At 37.4% G+C, this 19,211-nt stretch overlaps 1 protein-coding gene across 3 annotated transcripts in view; it reads left to right on the top strand.

The window, feature by feature from the left end:
- ETFA (electron transfer flavoprotein subunit alpha) overlaps positions 1-18,887 on the top strand; it is an 82,225-nt gene extending 63,338 nt beyond the window's left edge. For 2 of the 3 annotated variants that reach the window (XM_007084627.3, XM_007084628.3), the window contains exons 10-12: positions 3,360-3,425; positions 11,202-11,282; positions 18,584-18,887. In XM_007084627.3, coding sequence (XP_007084689.2) covers positions 3,360-3,425; positions 11,202-11,282; positions 18,584-18,622 — 186 coding nt within the window. In that variant the 3' untranslated portion in view covers positions 18,623-18,887. The remainder of the gene's footprint in view (positions 1-3,359; positions 3,426-11,201; positions 11,283-18,583) is intronic. The other variant, XM_007084629.3, reaches the window with a different exon arrangement.
- The last annotated feature ends 324 nt before the right edge of the window (positions 18,888-19,211 follow it).

The raw sequence follows: 19,211 nt of genomic DNA, 5'->3' as shown, positions 1-19,211 counted from the left end.
CCCTGCCCCTGAATTCTTTTGTTGAGCCTGTAGCTGTAGTCTTTTTTAGGTTTTGACAAGAGAAGAGTAATTTGTGCTTTCTCCTACTGGTCCTTGTTTCTGTTGAAGTGAATGCCATCCCTTCTTTCTATTTCAGAATAACCTCTGGTCCTCTTACCACCCTGGTGGCTTTCTTTTTTCCCACATTCCCATCCCCATTCTTCATTTGCAGAATGACCATCCCAAACTGCTGCCAGCTCATGTAGGTTGATCTAGTTTCACTTCTAGATTCTCTCCCTTTGTTAAGGCTGCTAGGATTTTATCTCCAGAACTACCCCTCCCTACTTCTGTGTCTGTTCCTTTCTTTAATCCTACCTTTTTTTGAACCCTTAATTGCTGTTCTTCCCTCCAAGTCACCTCTCATTTTCTCTCCAAACTATCTTACTTACTATCTGATTTTAGAAGGAAAGTGCTTCAGGGCAGGGATTGCCTTGTTATGTTGTGAAGCAGGGTCTAAAGTGCTCCATAAATTAGCATCTGTGGAGAGTTTTATACATACTAATTATTATTATTGAAATACAGAAATGCTTTCTGAGCCATGAGGAAGCATCCTAAGATAATAGTCTAATTGCCTGTACATGTTTTTTAAAAAAGAAGAAAAAAGTCTCTCTTCCTGCCTCAGAGAGCTATCAGATCTCAGAACAGAAGCCCAAATCCCAGGACTCTTTCTGGTTATTATTTCAATGCTTTTATATTTATTCAGAGAACCATGTTTGTAAGACAGTAAAATAAGGTCCCGTTGGTCATGTGAACCTATTTGGACCACTTATACTGGTCAGAGAGGCAGGAATGGCCCCTTGGTTTGCTTTGGCCCAGAATCTTTTATTTCCTTAGTGACATTTATGGTTAAAGTCAATGGTATTCATATCTCATGGGGTTTAAAGTAAATTTCATTTATATTTATGTAGATGTTTACTGCCAGGATGATCATTTTTTATTAGCATTTTATGATGCAAATGGAGAAGCTTTTAAGACTTGTTGAATTTTAATGTAGACATGTATGTTAGAAGGACTCATTTACAGAACTATTGATCCTTTACAATGCTTGCTTTGAGAATACACTTGGAAGAGTGGTTAGTGAGACAGTTTTCTATCTGTACGTTTGTCTTTCTAAATAACTTGCTTTATAAATCTTATTGTCCTGGTTTTCCTGAATGTGAGATTTATTAGTAAGTGTATTTTGATTAACAATTTAATGAATGATCTTTTGTGAAAAAAATGCTAGTCAAAATAAACTGGTGTTAAAATTATCATTTGAAGTTACCTGTAAATCTTAAATAAAAAAGTGGTGCTTTTTCAAAGAAAAGAAGCTTGTTGACCACTCCATGCCTGATCATGTATTATATATATATAGATGAGATATATACATCACATATATATGAGATGTATGTATCTCATCTATATCTATGTCTGTATCTATCTGTATAGATAGATTGCTGGGATTGGGATTGTTTTTTATCCTTTCCCATACATTTTACTTCCTGCAGCCTAAGACAGTCTTTTAGGCCAAATTGCACTTACTTATCTTTATAGAGCAAGTTGAATTGGGAAACAAGCCCACATAATTTTTAGATGATTTAACTTACTTTAGGGATTAAGTTGTTTCCTTTTACAGGGTACACAGTGGTACCTTGCTGCTCTAGAAGCAGTTGGACAATTTATGCCTTTAAAGATAAGACCCGGGGGATATACCATCCCCTGGCCTGGTCCTGCTGGAAAGAGTTAATAGATTTCAAGCTGCATAAGAGCTTATGGATCATCTATTCTAGTAGTTCTTAGCTCTGGCTGCACATTAGAGTATCCTGTGGAGCTTTTTTAAGAAGCTCTAGTGTTGGGGCTGTACCCCTTCTGTTTGCAGTTGGGGAAACTGAGAGAGGGAGAAATTGGCTTGTATCCAGCCACATACCACACATGCTTAGGTATTATGAAAAATCCCTATTCTCAGATCTTAGTTGAAATGCTGTCACATTTTGGAGTGAGCAGTTATTAAATTAGATCATAAGCAGTGCAGAACAGGGTGGGACCACCTGACACTGTCATTGACTTTGAAGTATCTACCCAGTAATAAAACATATAAAAATAAAAAGCCACCTTCAGTGCCTTCCACCTTAATCATATTGAGGAGAGTCTTCACTGTCAGTTGTGATGAAACCGTAGTGTCAATCTGTTTACATAGTGGGTGAACCCCCCTACCCAAGGTAGGACTTGCTAGTTCAGTTTAGGTGTGGGGAAAAGCTTTTCAGTTAAAGCTTTAATTATATCCAATAGATAGAATGGAGCAGCTAAGCTCTTTTAATTAAGCACTGATTAAATTGGTTTTCCATGATAGTTTTAATTTTCAAACATGGACACTTTAAATTTTTTAGATAAGGGGACAGAGAGCAACAGTCAGTTATTTTCTTTGTTACTTCAGTTATTACTGGGGGTGAAGGGTTAGGAGGAGGCACAAATACTGTCATCAACATTTACTTAGAAACTACAGTCTGGGGGCCCTTTTATTAAGTGCTAGAAATACAAAGGTTACGCCTATGCCTTCAAGAAGTTTATATTCCTTACTTAGGGAGACTGTGTGTGCATGTACACATGCATATGTGTCTGTTAGAATCTCTTGAGGCTGATTTGTAGTTTTGGTTTTTCTGAACATGAAGTCTAATAAATATATCCTAATGATCATTTTTAACAAATTTCTTTTTATGAGAAGCCAGACAAGTCAAAATATATTTTAGTATGTGTTTATATGTTAATGTACATTGTGTGTATATTGTGAATGGGTATATACAGAATGATGAGTTAAAGTGTGATTATCTAAAAGTAGCCCAGGGACGCCTGAGTGGCTCAGTCGGTTAAGCGCCTGACTCTTGGTTTTGGCTCAGGTCATGATCTCGTGGTTTCGGGAGTTCAAGCCCTGTGTCTGGCTCTGCGCTGGCAGTATGATCCTGCTTGGGATTCTCTTTGCCCTTCCTCTACTCGCGCTTTCTGTAAATGAATGAATAAATAAATAGCCTAGACAAAAAGTGCTACCTCACAGGAAATTGTGAGATTAAGTGAAACAGGTGATGTAAAATGCTTAGTATAGTGGTTGGCACATATTTAATGCTCATAGATTCTCATTATCCACGTTTATTATTCAGAGGAAAAAGAAGACTATGGATTAGGGAGATCAGGGAAGGAGGTAAGCATAATTTAAGTAATACATATTGCATCTTTTCTATTTAAAATATCTTCAGTCTGAGACCTGAATTGCTAATAGCACATACTGTGGAAGATACAATATAATATATATAAGTATGTATTAATGATAATGGTCTCTTTTATTTCAGGAGCTTTATATTGCTGTAGGAATATCTGGAGCCATTCAACATTTAGCTGGGATGAAAGACAGCAAGGTAACTACACAATAATAATGATCCTAAAAGAAAGATTTTTATATTTTAAAATTTTGGTTTCACTCTGTTTCCATATAGTTATACAGTGTATGTAAGTTCAGCCATTCAGATTAACATTTCTTTCAGGAACTGAAAGAAGTACAAGCTGCTGTTCACTGATTGAAGGTGTACCATTGGTAGGAGAGGCAGTGCCATGTCAGGAAAAAAATTGTGACCCTGAGTCCCAGCTTTGCTACTAGCTTACCACATGATGTGTCCTGTCTGCACCTCTGTTCTTTGCCTAACACAGGTGTTGGTTGATGATGTCTGAGGTCCCTTTCAGCTCTGAAATTAGTGGATAGAAAATTTAGGGTGAAAACAGCTTGATGAGGTTCTGACCATCTAACTAGTTTATAAGATTTCTCATCCCTGATTCTCTATCTGCTTTACCCTGGTCCCCTAAAAGTCCCACCCTCATATGTCAGCACAGCTCCTCTTCTCAGGCTGTTACTAAAGTGTGACGGACACATTTGGAGTTGGAGCATCTTAATATCTGAGTAATTGTTAAAAATACAGGATGTAGAGGAAACACTTGATTTTAAATTGCTGCTTGGACTATATCGGGAAGTCCTGTGTAATGACTCTGTGAACATATATTTCAGAATATGACACATTAATTCATGCATACGAATGTACAGTTTGAATTATGAACTTAGTCTTTCATGAGGACAGAGATGCTTCTGACACTCTGGCTTTTATGCATTCAGATGGAAGTTTGATATAAAAGGTAATAAAACTTTTAACAGGTTTAACTTCTAACTTGAAAAAAATGCATTCACTACCTCCTTGTAACCTCTAAATGAATTGGCCCAAAACCAGTCAGATTTCACAGTTGGATGGCAGGTTTCTTTACTGAGATATGAAAACAAGCAGTGCCAATGGGGAAAATGTTATTGCTGCATTAAAGAAAAAAAAAAACACTCTAGTACAGTAACCTTAAAAAATACTTTTAGCTGGGCCAGTTCAGACATATCTAATTCTGCTTTCTCTAAAATAAAAGATTCTTCCTGCCAAGAAGTTCCTGGCAAAAATTGTCATTCCATGCCAGCAGGACTAGCTTGCAGGAGAGATGGAGTAGCTAGTATATGTTAAAGCAAAAAGGGAACAATTGAAGTAAGGAGACCAGTGTTCGGGAACAATCTGTAAGAAGAAATTTGAGCCAAGAGTTTGTCTGTTTATGCAGTCAACAAATATTTATTAAGCACTTAGTTTGTACCAGATGCTGGGGATGCTTAAATGAAAAAGGCATAGCCCTTGTCATCAGTGCCTTATGTGGGAAACACAACAATCTCTGGTTGTAATTTTGGTTAAGGTCAAAAATGGGATATTAGAGTAATTGGTTTATATCTGATAATCACATTGCATACAAGCTACAGTTTTAATTAGCATCATGGTATAGTTTAGAGAATATGAGATTTGGTCGTTATATCAAATGAGTCAATGTAATGAAAGCACTTTTTGAACTATATATGTATTAATTTCATTGAATACAATCTGTGCTTTAAAAGTTGTGTAAGGAAGGGGAGCATTCTTAAATACTTTAGTGGTTCCTTGCCCACAGTTGTGTGCTCTTGCTTTAAAAATAACTGCTATACAGTAGGAATGAAAAAGCTTTCAGATGATTAAACTGTCAGATGTTTGACTAGGTGGCCTCCAGGAAAATCATTAACCATCATTAATTAAATAAATCTCTGCTAGTTGCTGTGAAGCAGGCTTACATATTCCCAGAAGAGAAACACCTCCATACAAATCAAATGCTTGTGATTCAAAATGTTAGTCCTTGTGACTTTGGATTTAAGGTTCATATTGAAACCATCATTTATTGTCTTCGACCACACATGTTTCTCTGGAATAGTAGTTACCTGGACTGCACTGTGCTCTAATCTCAGATATTCTGGAATATTTTCATCTCTTTGAGGGACCCTAGAGGAATTACACATATGTCATATAGCCTATATTTTAAGCCAGCCTATATATCAAAGTTCTTCTAAAATGTGTTCCAGCTGTTTTCATGTGATAGAGTAATAGGCATTAGAAACTTAATTTTACTTCTAGAGAAATGAATTATTATAATCTATTAAAATAACACCACATTAGGGGCGCCTGGGTAGCTCAGTCGGTTAAGTCTCCACCTCTTGATTTCCACTCAGGTCATGATCTCTCCATTTGTGATATTGAGCCCTGCATCAGGCTCCTTGCTGATTTTATTTTATTATATTTATTTATTTATTTATATTATTATATATATTTTATTATTATATTTATTTATTATATTATATTTATTATATTTTATTATTATTTATTATATTCTTGGGATTCTCTCTCTTCCCCTCCCCCACGTGCACATGTTCTCTAAATAAATAAATAAATAAATAAATAAATAATTTTTTTTTAAAAACAAACATTTTTTTAAAGCAAAAATAACACCACATTAGAATCAAATATTAGAGTCAATACTTATTTTGAGAGTGAGTGCACACGTGTACACGTGTGCATGAGTGCAGAGAGAGGGATACACAGAATCAGGCAGGCTCTGGGCTGCCAGTGCAGAGCCCCATGTGAGGCTGGAACTCACAAACTGTGAGATGATGACCTGGAGCCAGTATCAAGAGTTGGACGCTTAACCGACCGAGTCACCCAGGTGCCCCTAGAGTCAAAACTTTAATTGCAGTGGTGTTAGAAGCACCTATGAAGAATACCAAACACTTTGTAACATATACGTAAATCTGTTATTAATAAATTGAATAATTGGTAAATGCAGCACCTTTTTGTGTGACTATTTCTCCTTAATCTGTTACTAATTGGTCATTATAATCCTTCATGTTAAAAATTCTTGTAGGAGATAAGAGGACCTTTTGGTAGTTCTTGTAGGAGACATAGTAATTTATTATATTATATTTGCTGCATACCTAAGGACTTAAACCTTTTTGTTTTAAAGTTCCTTACTAACAGGCTGACTAGATAACTTCTATATTGTAATAAAGACCCAGGATAATAATTTAAAAATAGTAAGTGGAATGCAGTATATGGAAGATAAATAGTTTGAGCTACAAACTATATGAATTAGGGTGTGGATTTGTTCTGTTTTTGTTTTTGTCTTTTTTTTAAGTTGAAATCCAACATTTAAAATCACAAGTTTAGGAGCACCTGGGTGGTTCAGTTGGTTAAGCGTCTGACTCTTGATTTCGGCTCAGGTTTGATTTCACAGTTGTGAGATCAAGTCCTGCATCCAACTCTGTGCTGAGCATGGAGCCTGCTTGAGATTCTCTCTCTCTCTGTCCTTCCCAGACATGCACATGTGCACATGCTCTCTCTCTTTCAAAAATAAAAAAACCCCGCATTTAAATTTATATATTGTTAACAGGACATAGAAGATATTAATCATTTTATAAGTGAAATAAGCTAAAGGTTGACTAATCATAATAAATATCTAATGATTTAATAAAGTAGACTTCTAACTATTATATTGAATAAAACACACCAAATATAAGGTACTTAATTTTTCATTCAAAGGTTTTATTCAGTGTATCTAAAGTTTTTTGATAAACTGCAGAACTTTTCAGTTACCTTTTGTTTAAGTCAGATTATTGAGGTATAATTTATATATAGTAAAATTCAACTTTTTGAGTGTACTCTACTTAAAACAAAATTCTGTGGTAAAATACACATAAAATTTACTATGTTTACCTTTTTTAAGTGTAGAATTAAAAATTGTGTACACATTGTCAGTGATATTAAATTATTCATAATGTTGTGCAACCATCACCACCATCCAATTCCAGAATTCTTTTCATCTTGTAAAATGAAACTCTGTACCCATTAAACAATAAGTTCCTCATTTCCCCCCATACCTTCCACCTCCTGGTAACCACAGTTATACTTTCTGTCTCTATGATTTTGACTATTCTGAGTACCTCAGATAAGTGGAGTCATCACATATATTTGTCTTTTTGTGACTGGCTTACTTCACTTAGCGTATGTTGTTAGAGTTCATCCATGGTGTAGCATATGTCAGAATTTGCTCCTTTTCTGGGCTGAATAATATTCTGTTGTATCTGTATAACACATTTGGCTTATGTATTTATCCGTTGATGGACACTTGGATTGCTTCCATATTTAGGTATTGCAAATAATGCTACTGTGAACATGGGTGTGCAAATATGTCTTTGAGCCCTGTTTTAATTTCTTTTCAGCATATACCCAGAAAGTGGTATTGCTGGATCACATGGCAGTTCTACTTTTAATTTTCTAAGGAACTGCCATAATGTTTTCCACAGTGGTTGTACATTTCACATTCCCACCAATGGTGTACAAGAGCTCCAATTTTCCACATTCTTGCCAATACTTGTGGTTATATATATTTTTTAATAGTAGCCATCCTAATGAGTGTGAGGTGATATTGTAGTTTTGATTTGCATTTCCCTAGTGATCAGTAATGTGGAACGCCTTTTCATGTGCTTATTTGGCTATTTATGTATCTTCTTTGGAGAAGTGGTTATTCAGGTTGTCTTTTTGAATAGGCTTATTTGGGGGTTTTTTGTTCAGCTTAGAAGTTTTATTAAAAAATATTCTGTATATTAATCCCTTTTCCAATGTATGATTTGCAAATATTTCTCCCTTTCTCTGGATTGATTTTTTACTCTGTTTATAGTGTCTTTTGATTCACAACATTTAAAAATTCCCATGAAGTTCAGTTTGTCTTTTTTTCTATTATTGCTTATATGTTTGATGGACTATCCAAGAAATTATTGTCAAAAACAATGTCATACAGCCTTTCCTCTGTGTTTTCTTCTGAGAGTTTTATAGTTTTAGTTAGGTCTTATGCTTAAATCTTTGATCCATTTTGAGTTACTTTTTGTTTTGGTATTAAGTGTCCCAACTTTATCGAGTTTTCCCAAAACCATTTGTTGTAAAGGCTCTCCTTCTGCATTCAGTGGTCTTGACACTCTTGTCAAAAATCGTTTGACCATATATGTGAGTGTCTATTTCAGAGCTCTCTCTATTCTATCCTGTCCGTCTGTATGTGTGTCTTTATGCCAGTACCACACTGTTTTAATTACTGTAGCTTTGTAGTAAGTTTTGAAATCAGGAAGTATGGGTCCTCCATCTTTGCTCTTTTTCTAGATTGTTTTAGCTATTCAGTGTCCCTTGAGATTCCATATGAATTTTAGGATAGGTTTTTTTAATTTCTGCAAAAAGAATGTCATTGGAAGGACAGTTTTGATGGATATAAAATTTGGGGTCAACAATTTTTTTCTTTTAGCATTTTGAATGTATCAATCAGCTCACTGCCTTCTGGTCTCCAATATTTCTGATGAGAAATCTGCCAATATTGAGGATCCCTTGTATGTAATGAGTCTCATGTCCCTGTTTTCAAGATTCTGTTTTTATCTTTGGCTTTTGAAAGTTTGACTATAATGTGTCTTGTGTGGGTCTCTTTGAATTCATCTTTCTTGGAGTTTGTTGAACATCTTGGATGTTTATATTAATGTCCTTCATCAAATTTAGGAAGTTTGCAGCCACTGTTTCTTCAATTCTTTCTGCCTCTTTTTCTTTCTTCTGGGTCTCCCACAATATATATTTTTGTCTGCTTGTTGTTGGCCCACAGGACCCTTCACTTTTCTTTAATCTTTTTCTTTCTATTCTAAGGACTTGATAATTTTCATTGTCCTACTTTCTTTTTAAAAAAATTTTTTTAAATGTTCATTTGTTTTTGAGAGAGAGAGACAGAGTGCAAGTGGGGGAGGGGACAGAGAGAGGGAGACACAGAATCCAAAGCAGGCTCCAGACTCTGAGCTGTCAGCACAGCCCGATGCAGGGCTCAAACCCACAAACTGCGAGATCATGACCTGAGCCAAAGTTGGATGCTTAATTGACTGAGCCGCCCAGGCGCCCCTCCATTGTCCTACTTTCAGGTTTGCTGATTCTGTCTTCTGCTTGTTCAGATCTGCGTTTGAGTCTCTCCAGTGAATTTTTTATTTCAGTTATTATATTTTACATCTCCAGAATTTTCTTTTTGGTTTCTCTTTAAATTTCGCCTCTTTTTTGATATTTCCATTTTGTTCATACATTGCTAGCTTGACTTCCTCCACATCTTTATAATTCTTTGAGCATCTTTAAAATGGTTGTTTTAAAGTCTTTCTATGGTAGGGCTGCCTTTGGATCTTTTTCTTTAAAAAAATTTTTTTTAATGTTTATTTTTTAGAGAGAGAGAGAGCATGAGCGGGGGAGGAGCAGAGAGAGAGAGGGAGACACAGAATCTGAAGCAGGCTCCAGGCTCTAAGCTGTCAGTACAGAGCCTGACACGGGGCTCGAACTCACCAACCATGAGATCATGACCTAAGCTGAAGTCGGACACCCAGACGACTAAGCCACCCAGGCACCCCCGGATCTTTTTCATAGGCAATTTCTATTGATTTTATTTTTTATTTTTTTGCCTTTGAATGGAATTTTCCTTGATTTTTTTTTTCCTGTTTCTTAGTATGCCTTGTGATTTTGTTGTTGTTGTTGAAAACTGGATATTTAAATCTGATAATATGGTATTCCTGTTAATCAGATTCTCCTCCTTTCCCAGGGTTTGCTGTTTGTTTTAAAAAAAAAAAAAAATTTTTTTTTTTAACATTTATTTTTGAGACAGAGAGAGACAGAGCATGAATGGGGGAGGGTCAGAGAGAGAGGGAGACACAGAATCCAAAACAGGCTCCAGGCTCTGAGCGGTCAGCACAGAGCCCGATGCGGGGCTTGAACTCAGGGACCTGACCGTGAGAGATCATGACCTGAGCTGAAGTCAGACGCTTAACTGGACTGAGCCACCCAGGCGCCGCACTGTTTGTTTTTATTTATCGTTCTTTTTTGATTGTTGTAGGCTCTTTGCCAAAGATTAACCTGAGGTATAAACTTAAGGTCTTTTTGTGTCCTTTCTCAGCCTGAATGTGTGGCCAATTTGTAATTTTCCCTGTATCAGCAGTTGCTTTTGAGAAAAAGAGAACAATGAAGGGAGGCAGAAGAAGTGCTTTAAGGCTTTAAATCCCCTGGAGGTAACTTTAGCCAGAGTAGGGGAGGGACGTGCAACAGTGGGGAAGTGCAACAGCAATGGCCATCCTCCTCTATTTGTATGCATCTCTTTGATCAGAAACTGCAGTCAGTAACCAAAGCACTGGTCCCCCAGTAGTTGGGGGACAAGAGTTCTTTTTGCCCACTCTTGTTCCTGCAGGCTGTGTGCAAGCTGCTCCAGGAATATGTGCACAGCTGCTTGCCACTGGGGGTGGGGACTGTTACTGCACTAAAGAGCTGCAGCTTACTTTGCAAGCCATGCCCTGGAAGTTGCAAGCTCCAAGAGTTCCAAAATGGTTACATTAGACAGATTCTGCCAATGCAGTTGTTAACAGTCTAGATGGGGAGACAGATTGCTGATGCTTCCTACTTTGCCATCTTCCCAGAATCCTCTCCTCTGATTTATTACTTCCTAAAATATTTTCTTTCCATAAGTCAGAGAAGAACTTAGAAAAATAATGGTTTAAAATCTTTTAAAATACTGTGATGGGCCAGTGGGGAGTGGGAGATAATTTTGTTATGTACCAACCCAGAAATTTATAAATTTACAATATTGGCACAATGAATCAGATTAATCTTATTTGGTAGACATTTTTAACCATATAAATTTGTTGTTGGGAATGTTAAAATACAGCCATCAATCTATATGTTTTCTTGATAAAGGCCAAACTCTTTATTTCACAGACAATTGTGGCTATTAACAAAGACCCAGAAGCTCCAATTTTTCAAGTGGCAGATTACGGAATAGTCGCTGATTTATTTAAGGTAAGCTGGCCATCAGAGAGGTGGCTGTTACCTAGCTTGTCATCCAAGAACCTTTTAGAGTTGATAGAAAAGAGGCTATTATAGGAAAGTCTTGTATGTGTGTGTACTGTGTCTCTATATATTAATACGTTTACCAGTTTTGAGCTACTTAAAGTGAAGTTGTCCTGATAAATACATGACATTTATATAAAGTGTTATAACTTTCCCTTTAAGAGGGAGTCCATTGGGGCCATTTCCGTTTTTCATACTAACTTTTCCTCCCACTGGTATATCTTAGTGGTCAAATGACTGCCGTTAATTACTGTTCTTACGGGGGAGCCTGGTTGGCTCAGTGGGTTAAGCTTCCAAATCCTGATTTCAGCTCAGATCATGATCTTATGGTTCCTGGGTTCGAGCCCCACATAGGGCCCTGCGCTGGTGGTACAGAGCCTGTTTGGGATTCTTTCTCTCCAGTCTCTCTCTCTGCCCCTACCCCGCTTGCTCTCGCTTTCAAAATAAATAAACTTTAAAAAAAGAAAAAAAGAGGTAATCCATATTGTCTTTAAAATATCCACAGGACTTTTGGCATCTCGTGTGCATAGTTAGTACACAATGTGAAGTGATTCAGGTAATTATAACTTAGAATCATATTTGACAGGTACCTTAAAGAAATTCACATCAAATACCCTCATTCAGAAATTTGCCAACAATGCTACAGCTTTTCAGGGAAAGAGGGGGCATTCAAGTCCATTTTATCTGACTCAACAAGTATGCTCTGCTTGAGAGTTAAAGGCCTTCCTAACCTGATAAATGTAGGGGAGAACACTTATTTCCCACTCTTCATAGTCTTCACTGTTTTGAGTGTTCTTTCCACCCTGCCACCACCCCTGTAGTTACCCTACCCATGAATGAAATTACTTTAGTGATATTGATGTGCACCTGATACTCATTTGGCCACATTTAAAGGTGATAGCTCATGCATGGCCTAACTGCTTTTTGTCCCTCAGGGCCTGTCTACAAACTTCTAGGTTGCCTAGAAGTGCAGAAAGCACTCATGCAGGCATTGAGGCTCTGAAAGTAGCATCTAGCCCAGGGAGAAGTCGGTTTGCTAGAGTGAGGAACCCCTTGCACAGAATTACAGTGAGCTACTGTGGGCCTTAAGAGAGGCTGCAGCCTGAGAATAGAGCCAGGGTGGTCCTCTTGGCAAGAGGATTGGCCCATTACCACGGCTCCACTAGCAGTGTATATGATCCAGATAAACTAATGAGTGTATTTTGAGAACACGTCTAAACTGTGAAGTATGTGTTCATAGGGCATCCTTCACCTCAGGAGCACCCCCCCACCCCATCCCTCAAAGGGCCTGTATCTTGCCCTGGAAGAGTACAGCCCCACTTCAGTGATCCTGGGGTCCTATAATTGAAATTTAGGATTTAGGTAGTTCTTCTGCAATTGTTACTTGGCCCAGCTGTGTAAGAACAATATATATAAGTTTTAAGTTTATTATGTTGAGAGAGAGAGAGAGCTAGCGCGCACATGCGTGGGTGAGCAGGGGAAGGGCAGAGAAAGAGGGAGAGTCCGAAGCGCAGAGCCCGATGTGGGGCCCAACCTCACAAACCGTGAGATCATGACTTGAGCCGAAATCAAGAGTCCGATTCCTAACCAACTGAGCCACCCAGGAGCCCCTGTAAGAACAGTAATTAATGGTAGTCATTTGACCACTAAGATATGCCAGTTGGAGGAAAAGTTAGTGTGAATTTTTTGTATCTCTGTACAAGGATAACTTTGTTCAAGTACCAAGCATTTAGCTCCAGTGAGAAGGGGTAGAGGGGTAAAGACCTTTTAAATAAAAAATATGAAATTAAACACTTCTGAACCCTATCCATGTATTGTGTTGACACATTTGCAAACAGACATCTACTGTAGTTTGCCTTTTATTTTTCTTCAAGAGAATATTTTAATAAATTTGCAAGTTGTTTTGTTTATGTTTTTCTGTTAGCGTATTGTGTATTGCAACCTACAGACAGGGCTTACTTGATAAATGGATGAAGTATTAGTTGGAAATTTGTGATGTTTATACGGTGGACACCTGCCTTGGGGCAGGAGCATCTTTGTAGCAATTACTGATGGAATGGTATCACACACACTGTGCTTCTTGCATTTAGGGGAGCTCCCAGGTTTGACATGAGAGAGAGACAGAGAGGTATGTGAGCGAGTGAGAGCGTGTGTGTGCTGAGAGAGGTATCTTGTTGAGAGTCCTAGGATAGTAGAAGTGGAAAGGGACCTAAAGAATCATTCAGTTAGCCGATTTCCACCTGGAGATTCTCAAGCTGTTCTTGGTGTTTTAAGAAGCCTACATGTGATAATGTGTTTGGACTAAGACCTAAAGTTTATTTGCTTTTAGCTAGAATTATATTAAGGTAGTGATTATCTCATCCTGCTCCGAAGTTCTGAAGCACAGTTATATATACCTTTAATTAATATAAAGGGAGAAAAGTTAATCCTTTAAAAAGCAGTCTGATTAGATTATAAAATATCAAAAATATTGCTTGGGGGGCACCTAGCTGGCTTGGTTGGTAGAGCATGTGACTCTTGATCTCGGGATTGTAAGTTCAAGCCCCATGTTGGGTATAGAAATGACTTAAAAATAAAATCTTTAAAAAAAAAATTACTGCTTGAGTTGCAGCTTCCCATTAGCTACTACATGTATAACACAAATGAGTCATGTTCTTTTTTAAATTGCCTATGTCCCAAAGAGATGTGATTTGGGGAAGTTATTCTGCAAGTTTTTGGTACAACTAAGGCTCCTGATTCCATCCTTTCACTCATCACCCTGCCTTCCCATCTCATCAGGGACTGCCAGGTGGTTCATCACTACTGCTCTTTAATAAATCGCAGTAAATGGGGCGCCTGGGTGGCGCAGTCGGTTAAGCGTCCGACTTCAGCCAGGTCACGATCTCGCGGTCTGTGAGTTCGAGCCCCGCGTCAGGCTCTGGGCTGATGGCTCGGAGCCTGGAGCCTGTTTCCGATTCTGTGTCTCCCTCTCTCTCTGCCCCTTCCCCGTTCATGCTCTGTCTCTCTCTGTCCCAAAAATAAATAAAAAACGTTGGAAAAAAAAAAATTTTAAAAATAAATCGCAGTAAACAGGATTGCACCTTTGGCAGACTCTGGGAACTTAGACGGTATCCATCAGATTGTTTTGTCAGTTGAAATCAGAATGAGTATAATATAGATGAATATTGTAGTAATTCTGACCGAAGAGTGGACAAGGTAGTATAGTGACTATACTCTTCAGGGTCACCCTCTGTCTTTTAAAAATCAAATATTTAAAGGTATAACAATACATAAAAGTACAATTATGCAAAATATGAGTGAGTGAGAGCATAATCTATTTCAGATTAAGACTTTAAAGAAAATATTGTAAGTCAGGGGTGCCTGCCTAGCTCAATTGGGAGAGCATGCAGATCTTGATCTCAGGGTTGTAAGTTCAAGCCCCACGTCAGGCGTAGAGACTACTTAAAAAAATAAAATCTTAAAAAAAATATCATAAGTCAAATAATAGTTATGTAAAAAGGACTTTTTTAGACTAAATTTCTGTGTAAAAATTTTAAATTTCAAACTGTCACACATAGCGTGACTAATAATTCTCTAAGTGATATGGTATCCACCAAACTTCATGTCTGGAGTAAATGTAAATGTAAATTTATTCTTTAATATTTATTGTTTTATGTCACCCTTCAGTAATCATGAGTTAGAGATGACAAGTTGTTTTTTTCTTAATATAAGAAAAATAATATGGTACAGTAGTTAAGAGCTTTAATTCAGATTCTGTCTTGGCCACATACTAGTTAAGTTATCTTGGCCAATTACTTAATTTTTCTGAATGTAAGCTTCCTCAAAAGTAATATAAATAATATACTACCTACCTTACATGGTTGTATTGAAAGTTAAATGAGATTATGCTATACCTAGTACAGTCTTGGTTAAATATTAGCCTACCTGTTTGTATTTCTTTTCATAATAGGTACATAATAGGTGTTCAATAAATGGTAAATATTATAATCAGAGTCAGAGTGACAGAGCACAGGACACCACCTGACTGGTTGTTGTTGTTGTTTTTTTTTTAAAGCTTTCCTGAAATTTAATTCACAAATCATAAAGTTCACCCTTTTAAAATGCAAAGTTCAGTGAGTTTTAGTATATTCAGAGTTATGCAACCATTAGCTATTTAATTCCAGAACATTTTCTTCACACTGAGAAGAAACCCCATACCCATTTGCAGTCACTCCCTGTTCTGCACTCCCCAGCCCCTGGCAACAACTAACCTGTTTTGTGTTTCTATGGATTTGCCAATCCTGGACATTTCATATAAATAGAATCATGTAATATATGGGCTTTCTGTGGTTGGCTTCTTAGCATAATGTTTTCAAGATTCATCTGTGTTGTCTCCTATATCAGCACTTTCGTTTCCTTTTAGTGCAAAATAATATCCATTGTGTGGATATGCCTCATTTTGTTTATGCATTAATCATTTGATAGACATTTGACTTTCTACTCTTTGGCTATTATAAATGCTACTGTGAGCATTTAAGCTTTTATACATACATATATGTTTTTATCTTGTTTGGGTATATATCTAGGAATGGAATTTCTGGGTCACTTGAAAACTCTATTTTTAGCATTTTGAAGAACTGTCAGATTGTTTTCCAAAGTGGCTGCCCCATTTTACATTTCCACCAATAATGTATATGAAGGCTCCAATTTCTCCATACACTCACTAACACTTCTTACTATCCCATCTTTTTTGTTATAGACTTCCTAATGGGTATGAAATGGTAACTTGTTGTGGTCTTGATTTGTATTTCCTTGATAGCTAATGATGATGAGCATTTCTTCATGTCTTTATTAACCATTTATAATGTATTTTCTTTGGAGATATGTCTGTGCAAATCCTTTGCCCATTTTAAAGTTGTGTTATTTGTCTTTTTGTAGTTGAGTTATAAGAGTTCTTTATTCTGGATACAAGTTCTTTATTAGGTATATGATTTGCAAATATTTTCTTCATTCTGCGGGTTGACTTTTCCTGTTTTCTCTCTCCCTCTTCTCTTTTCTTTTCTTTTGCAATTTACTTATTTGTTTTTATTACTGGCTTTATTAAATGAGTCATGAATCAGGCAGCATCCCATCTAACAAGTAGAGGGGAGCTCCTGTCTTTTCACTTTCTCGGTGTCCTTTGACGCATACAGGTTTACAATTTGTTGAAGTCCAGTTTATTTTTTCTTTTATTGCTTGTCCTTTAGTAGGTGTCATATATGTGAAACTTTTGTCTAATCCAGTACAATGATTATAGGCCTACAAATATCTGTTCTAAGTCCCCACTTTGATTTCCTTTGGGTATATACCTTTGAATTGCTGGATAATGTGGTAATTCTGTGGTTAGCTTTTCAAAGAATCTCCAAGCTGCTTTCTCTAGTGGCTGCACCACTTTACATTCAGCAGTGTGCAAATGTTCTAGTTTTTCCACATCTTTGTTAACAGCTGTTACTTTTCTTTTTTAAATATTTTAAGACAGAGAGAGAGAGACCATAAGTGGGAATGGGGCAGAGAGAGAGGGAGACACAGAATCCAAAGCAGTCTCCAGGCTCTGAGCTGTCAGCACAGAGCCCGATGTGGCGCTCAAACTCATGAACTGTGAGGTCATGACCTGAGATGAAGTCGGATGCTTAACCGACTGAGCCACCCAAGCACCCCAGAATATCTTATTTTAAATGTAAATTTACTTTCATTTAGTCTTACTGAATAGAGAGCTGCCTCTACAATATCTAAAATAAAAATAAGAATCCAGATCTTTGAGTTTGCTCAGGCTATAAGATATTCAGTGAACCAGAGTTGGCATTTTCTTTTCCCTAAGTAAGGCATTGTGTGGTATGCTTGGAAAGTCTGAGGTTGATCTAATAAAAAAGGATATAGATGATGGACAAAGTCCTCTTAACCCTATTTTGGGTAGTGTGGCAGGAAGACGTTCTGTAAGGTTTTTAAAAATTGTGTGTTCTAACTCAGGTTAAATGTTTCATTTAAAAGAAGTTGTTAGGCTCTAGCCTATTTTTCATGAAACACGTCGGTCCCACGTGAGGCTTGTTTAGCATGTCATCTGTGTGACTGGCATAAGCTCATGGTCTCTCCACCGTGGAAAGCTGGGACAAGTGGTGCCAGCACCTAATGCTGCCCCTGAGCTAATGCCTGCTGGCTCCATGGTAAACATGGGCCTTTTAACAGGCTGGAGACAAAGTGACATTCGGAAGAAACAACATGTCGACAATTTCCTTAATAAATTTTGTACGAACACATTATTTCCACCTAATGGAAATGTAGCTCTCTTAAATAATTGAGAGGCTATATTCATCAGTGGCGAGTTCAACTGGGATCTCTCTGAGCTAGGACAGTCGACAGCCCCATGGAAGACTGGGTAATTGATGTTTTACACAAGTGGCTCGGCTAGTTTTCAGGTGGGCTCCGTGTGACCCTCCCCTGCAGTCCCCACTCACAGCCTCCTCTGTTGTCCAGGCTGAAAGCAGCTTCACACTGAAAGTTCCAGTTGCAGCCCCTGAACTGCCAAGACTAAGGGTTAGTAATTAATCCATTTTAAAATGGGAGCCAACTCCGTCAGTTTTCCTTCACTGTGGTTTCTTATTTTGTCTGTTGACCAGACATTGCATTAGCACAACCTTTATTTTCATAAAGAATGGTGAAATTGAATGTTCAGCGTGCAGCCTGTTTTTAAGTGCAGAAAGATAGTAACATGTGCTGAAGAAGCAACTGTAGTGTTTGTGGAAGGAAAGATGAGTGAGCAAACGAACAATGAGAAAACAAGTGCTAGGGGGGCCAGCAAGAGTCATGACTAAGGAAGAGACTTTGGTATGGACTTTGAAGGAAAGGCCAGAGTACAGTAAGGGAAGGAAGAATGCCCAGAAAACATGAAGGTAAAAAATACACATGACTCTCCTCACAAAAGAAAAATTGGACTCCTGTTTCTGTGGTGCCTTTGTAAGGTTTGTGGTTGTGTCACAAAGGTCCCTAGGCAGTGCGTGGGCCAGTGGTCCTGCCAGCCGTGTGTCTGGGTGGTTTCTCCCTGTAAACGTGTATAGTCTTCCCACAGATGGGAGGGAGGCCACCCAAGGGGGGAGTTGGATGGGGGAGGGGCACCTCGTGCCTCAGCAGTGATGCGCGTGGCTTCTTTTGGCCTCCGTGTACTTCTTAAGGAGCTATGACTGTAGCACACTAAAGGCTCAAATTGCTTAATTACTTTTATTTTTTTTAATTTGCAGGTAGTTCCTGAAATGACTGAGCTGCTGAAGAAAAAATGAGTTACCATATTTCAAGAAGGAATATATGTCAAAGTATTCAGTTGAAGTAGAAATTCATGGCTAGTATATTCAAAAGTATGAAGAGCTAAATATCGTAATTTAAGAAAAATTCTCACAGATGCCAGAATGCTTTTTTATGAGCCTGTTATTATATTTCTTTTTAATTATTTGTGGTTCCAAACAATTATTTTTTGAAATTTTCTAATTCTGTAATACAATATATAATAATAAAACATTTCCACAGCTTTAAAACTACTACCAGAAATATGCCTAGCTTCATAAAGAAAAAAAACTGAAGAAAATGAGTAAAAATTGATTTTTTCTTTGCCTGTCTTGTTCATGGAGGACTCTGGGTTTTATGCAAGATTATAAAAATGAATGCTCCTACCAGACTAATCATCTTAATATGATTATTGAGAGAAGGGAACTAGATTGGCAAATTCAGCTAAAAAAGCATGAATATTCTCTTAAATATATTCCAGTCTTCAGAAAACCATAACTAATATGACAAAAGCAGATCTGATAAACCTGAATCTACTGAATATATTTAGTTGGCTTAAGTTAAATTTAATTTTCCATTTCATTTTAA

Source organism: Panthera tigris, chromosome B3 (genome assembly GCF_018350195.1).
Source record: "Panthera tigris isolate Pti1 chromosome B3, P.tigris_Pti1_mat1.1, whole genome shotgun sequence".
In the NCBI taxonomy this organism is placed as follows: Eukaryota; Metazoa; Chordata; class Mammalia; order Carnivora; family Felidae; genus Panthera; species Panthera tigris.
This window is presented reverse-complemented; position numbering and strand designations above follow the sequence as displayed.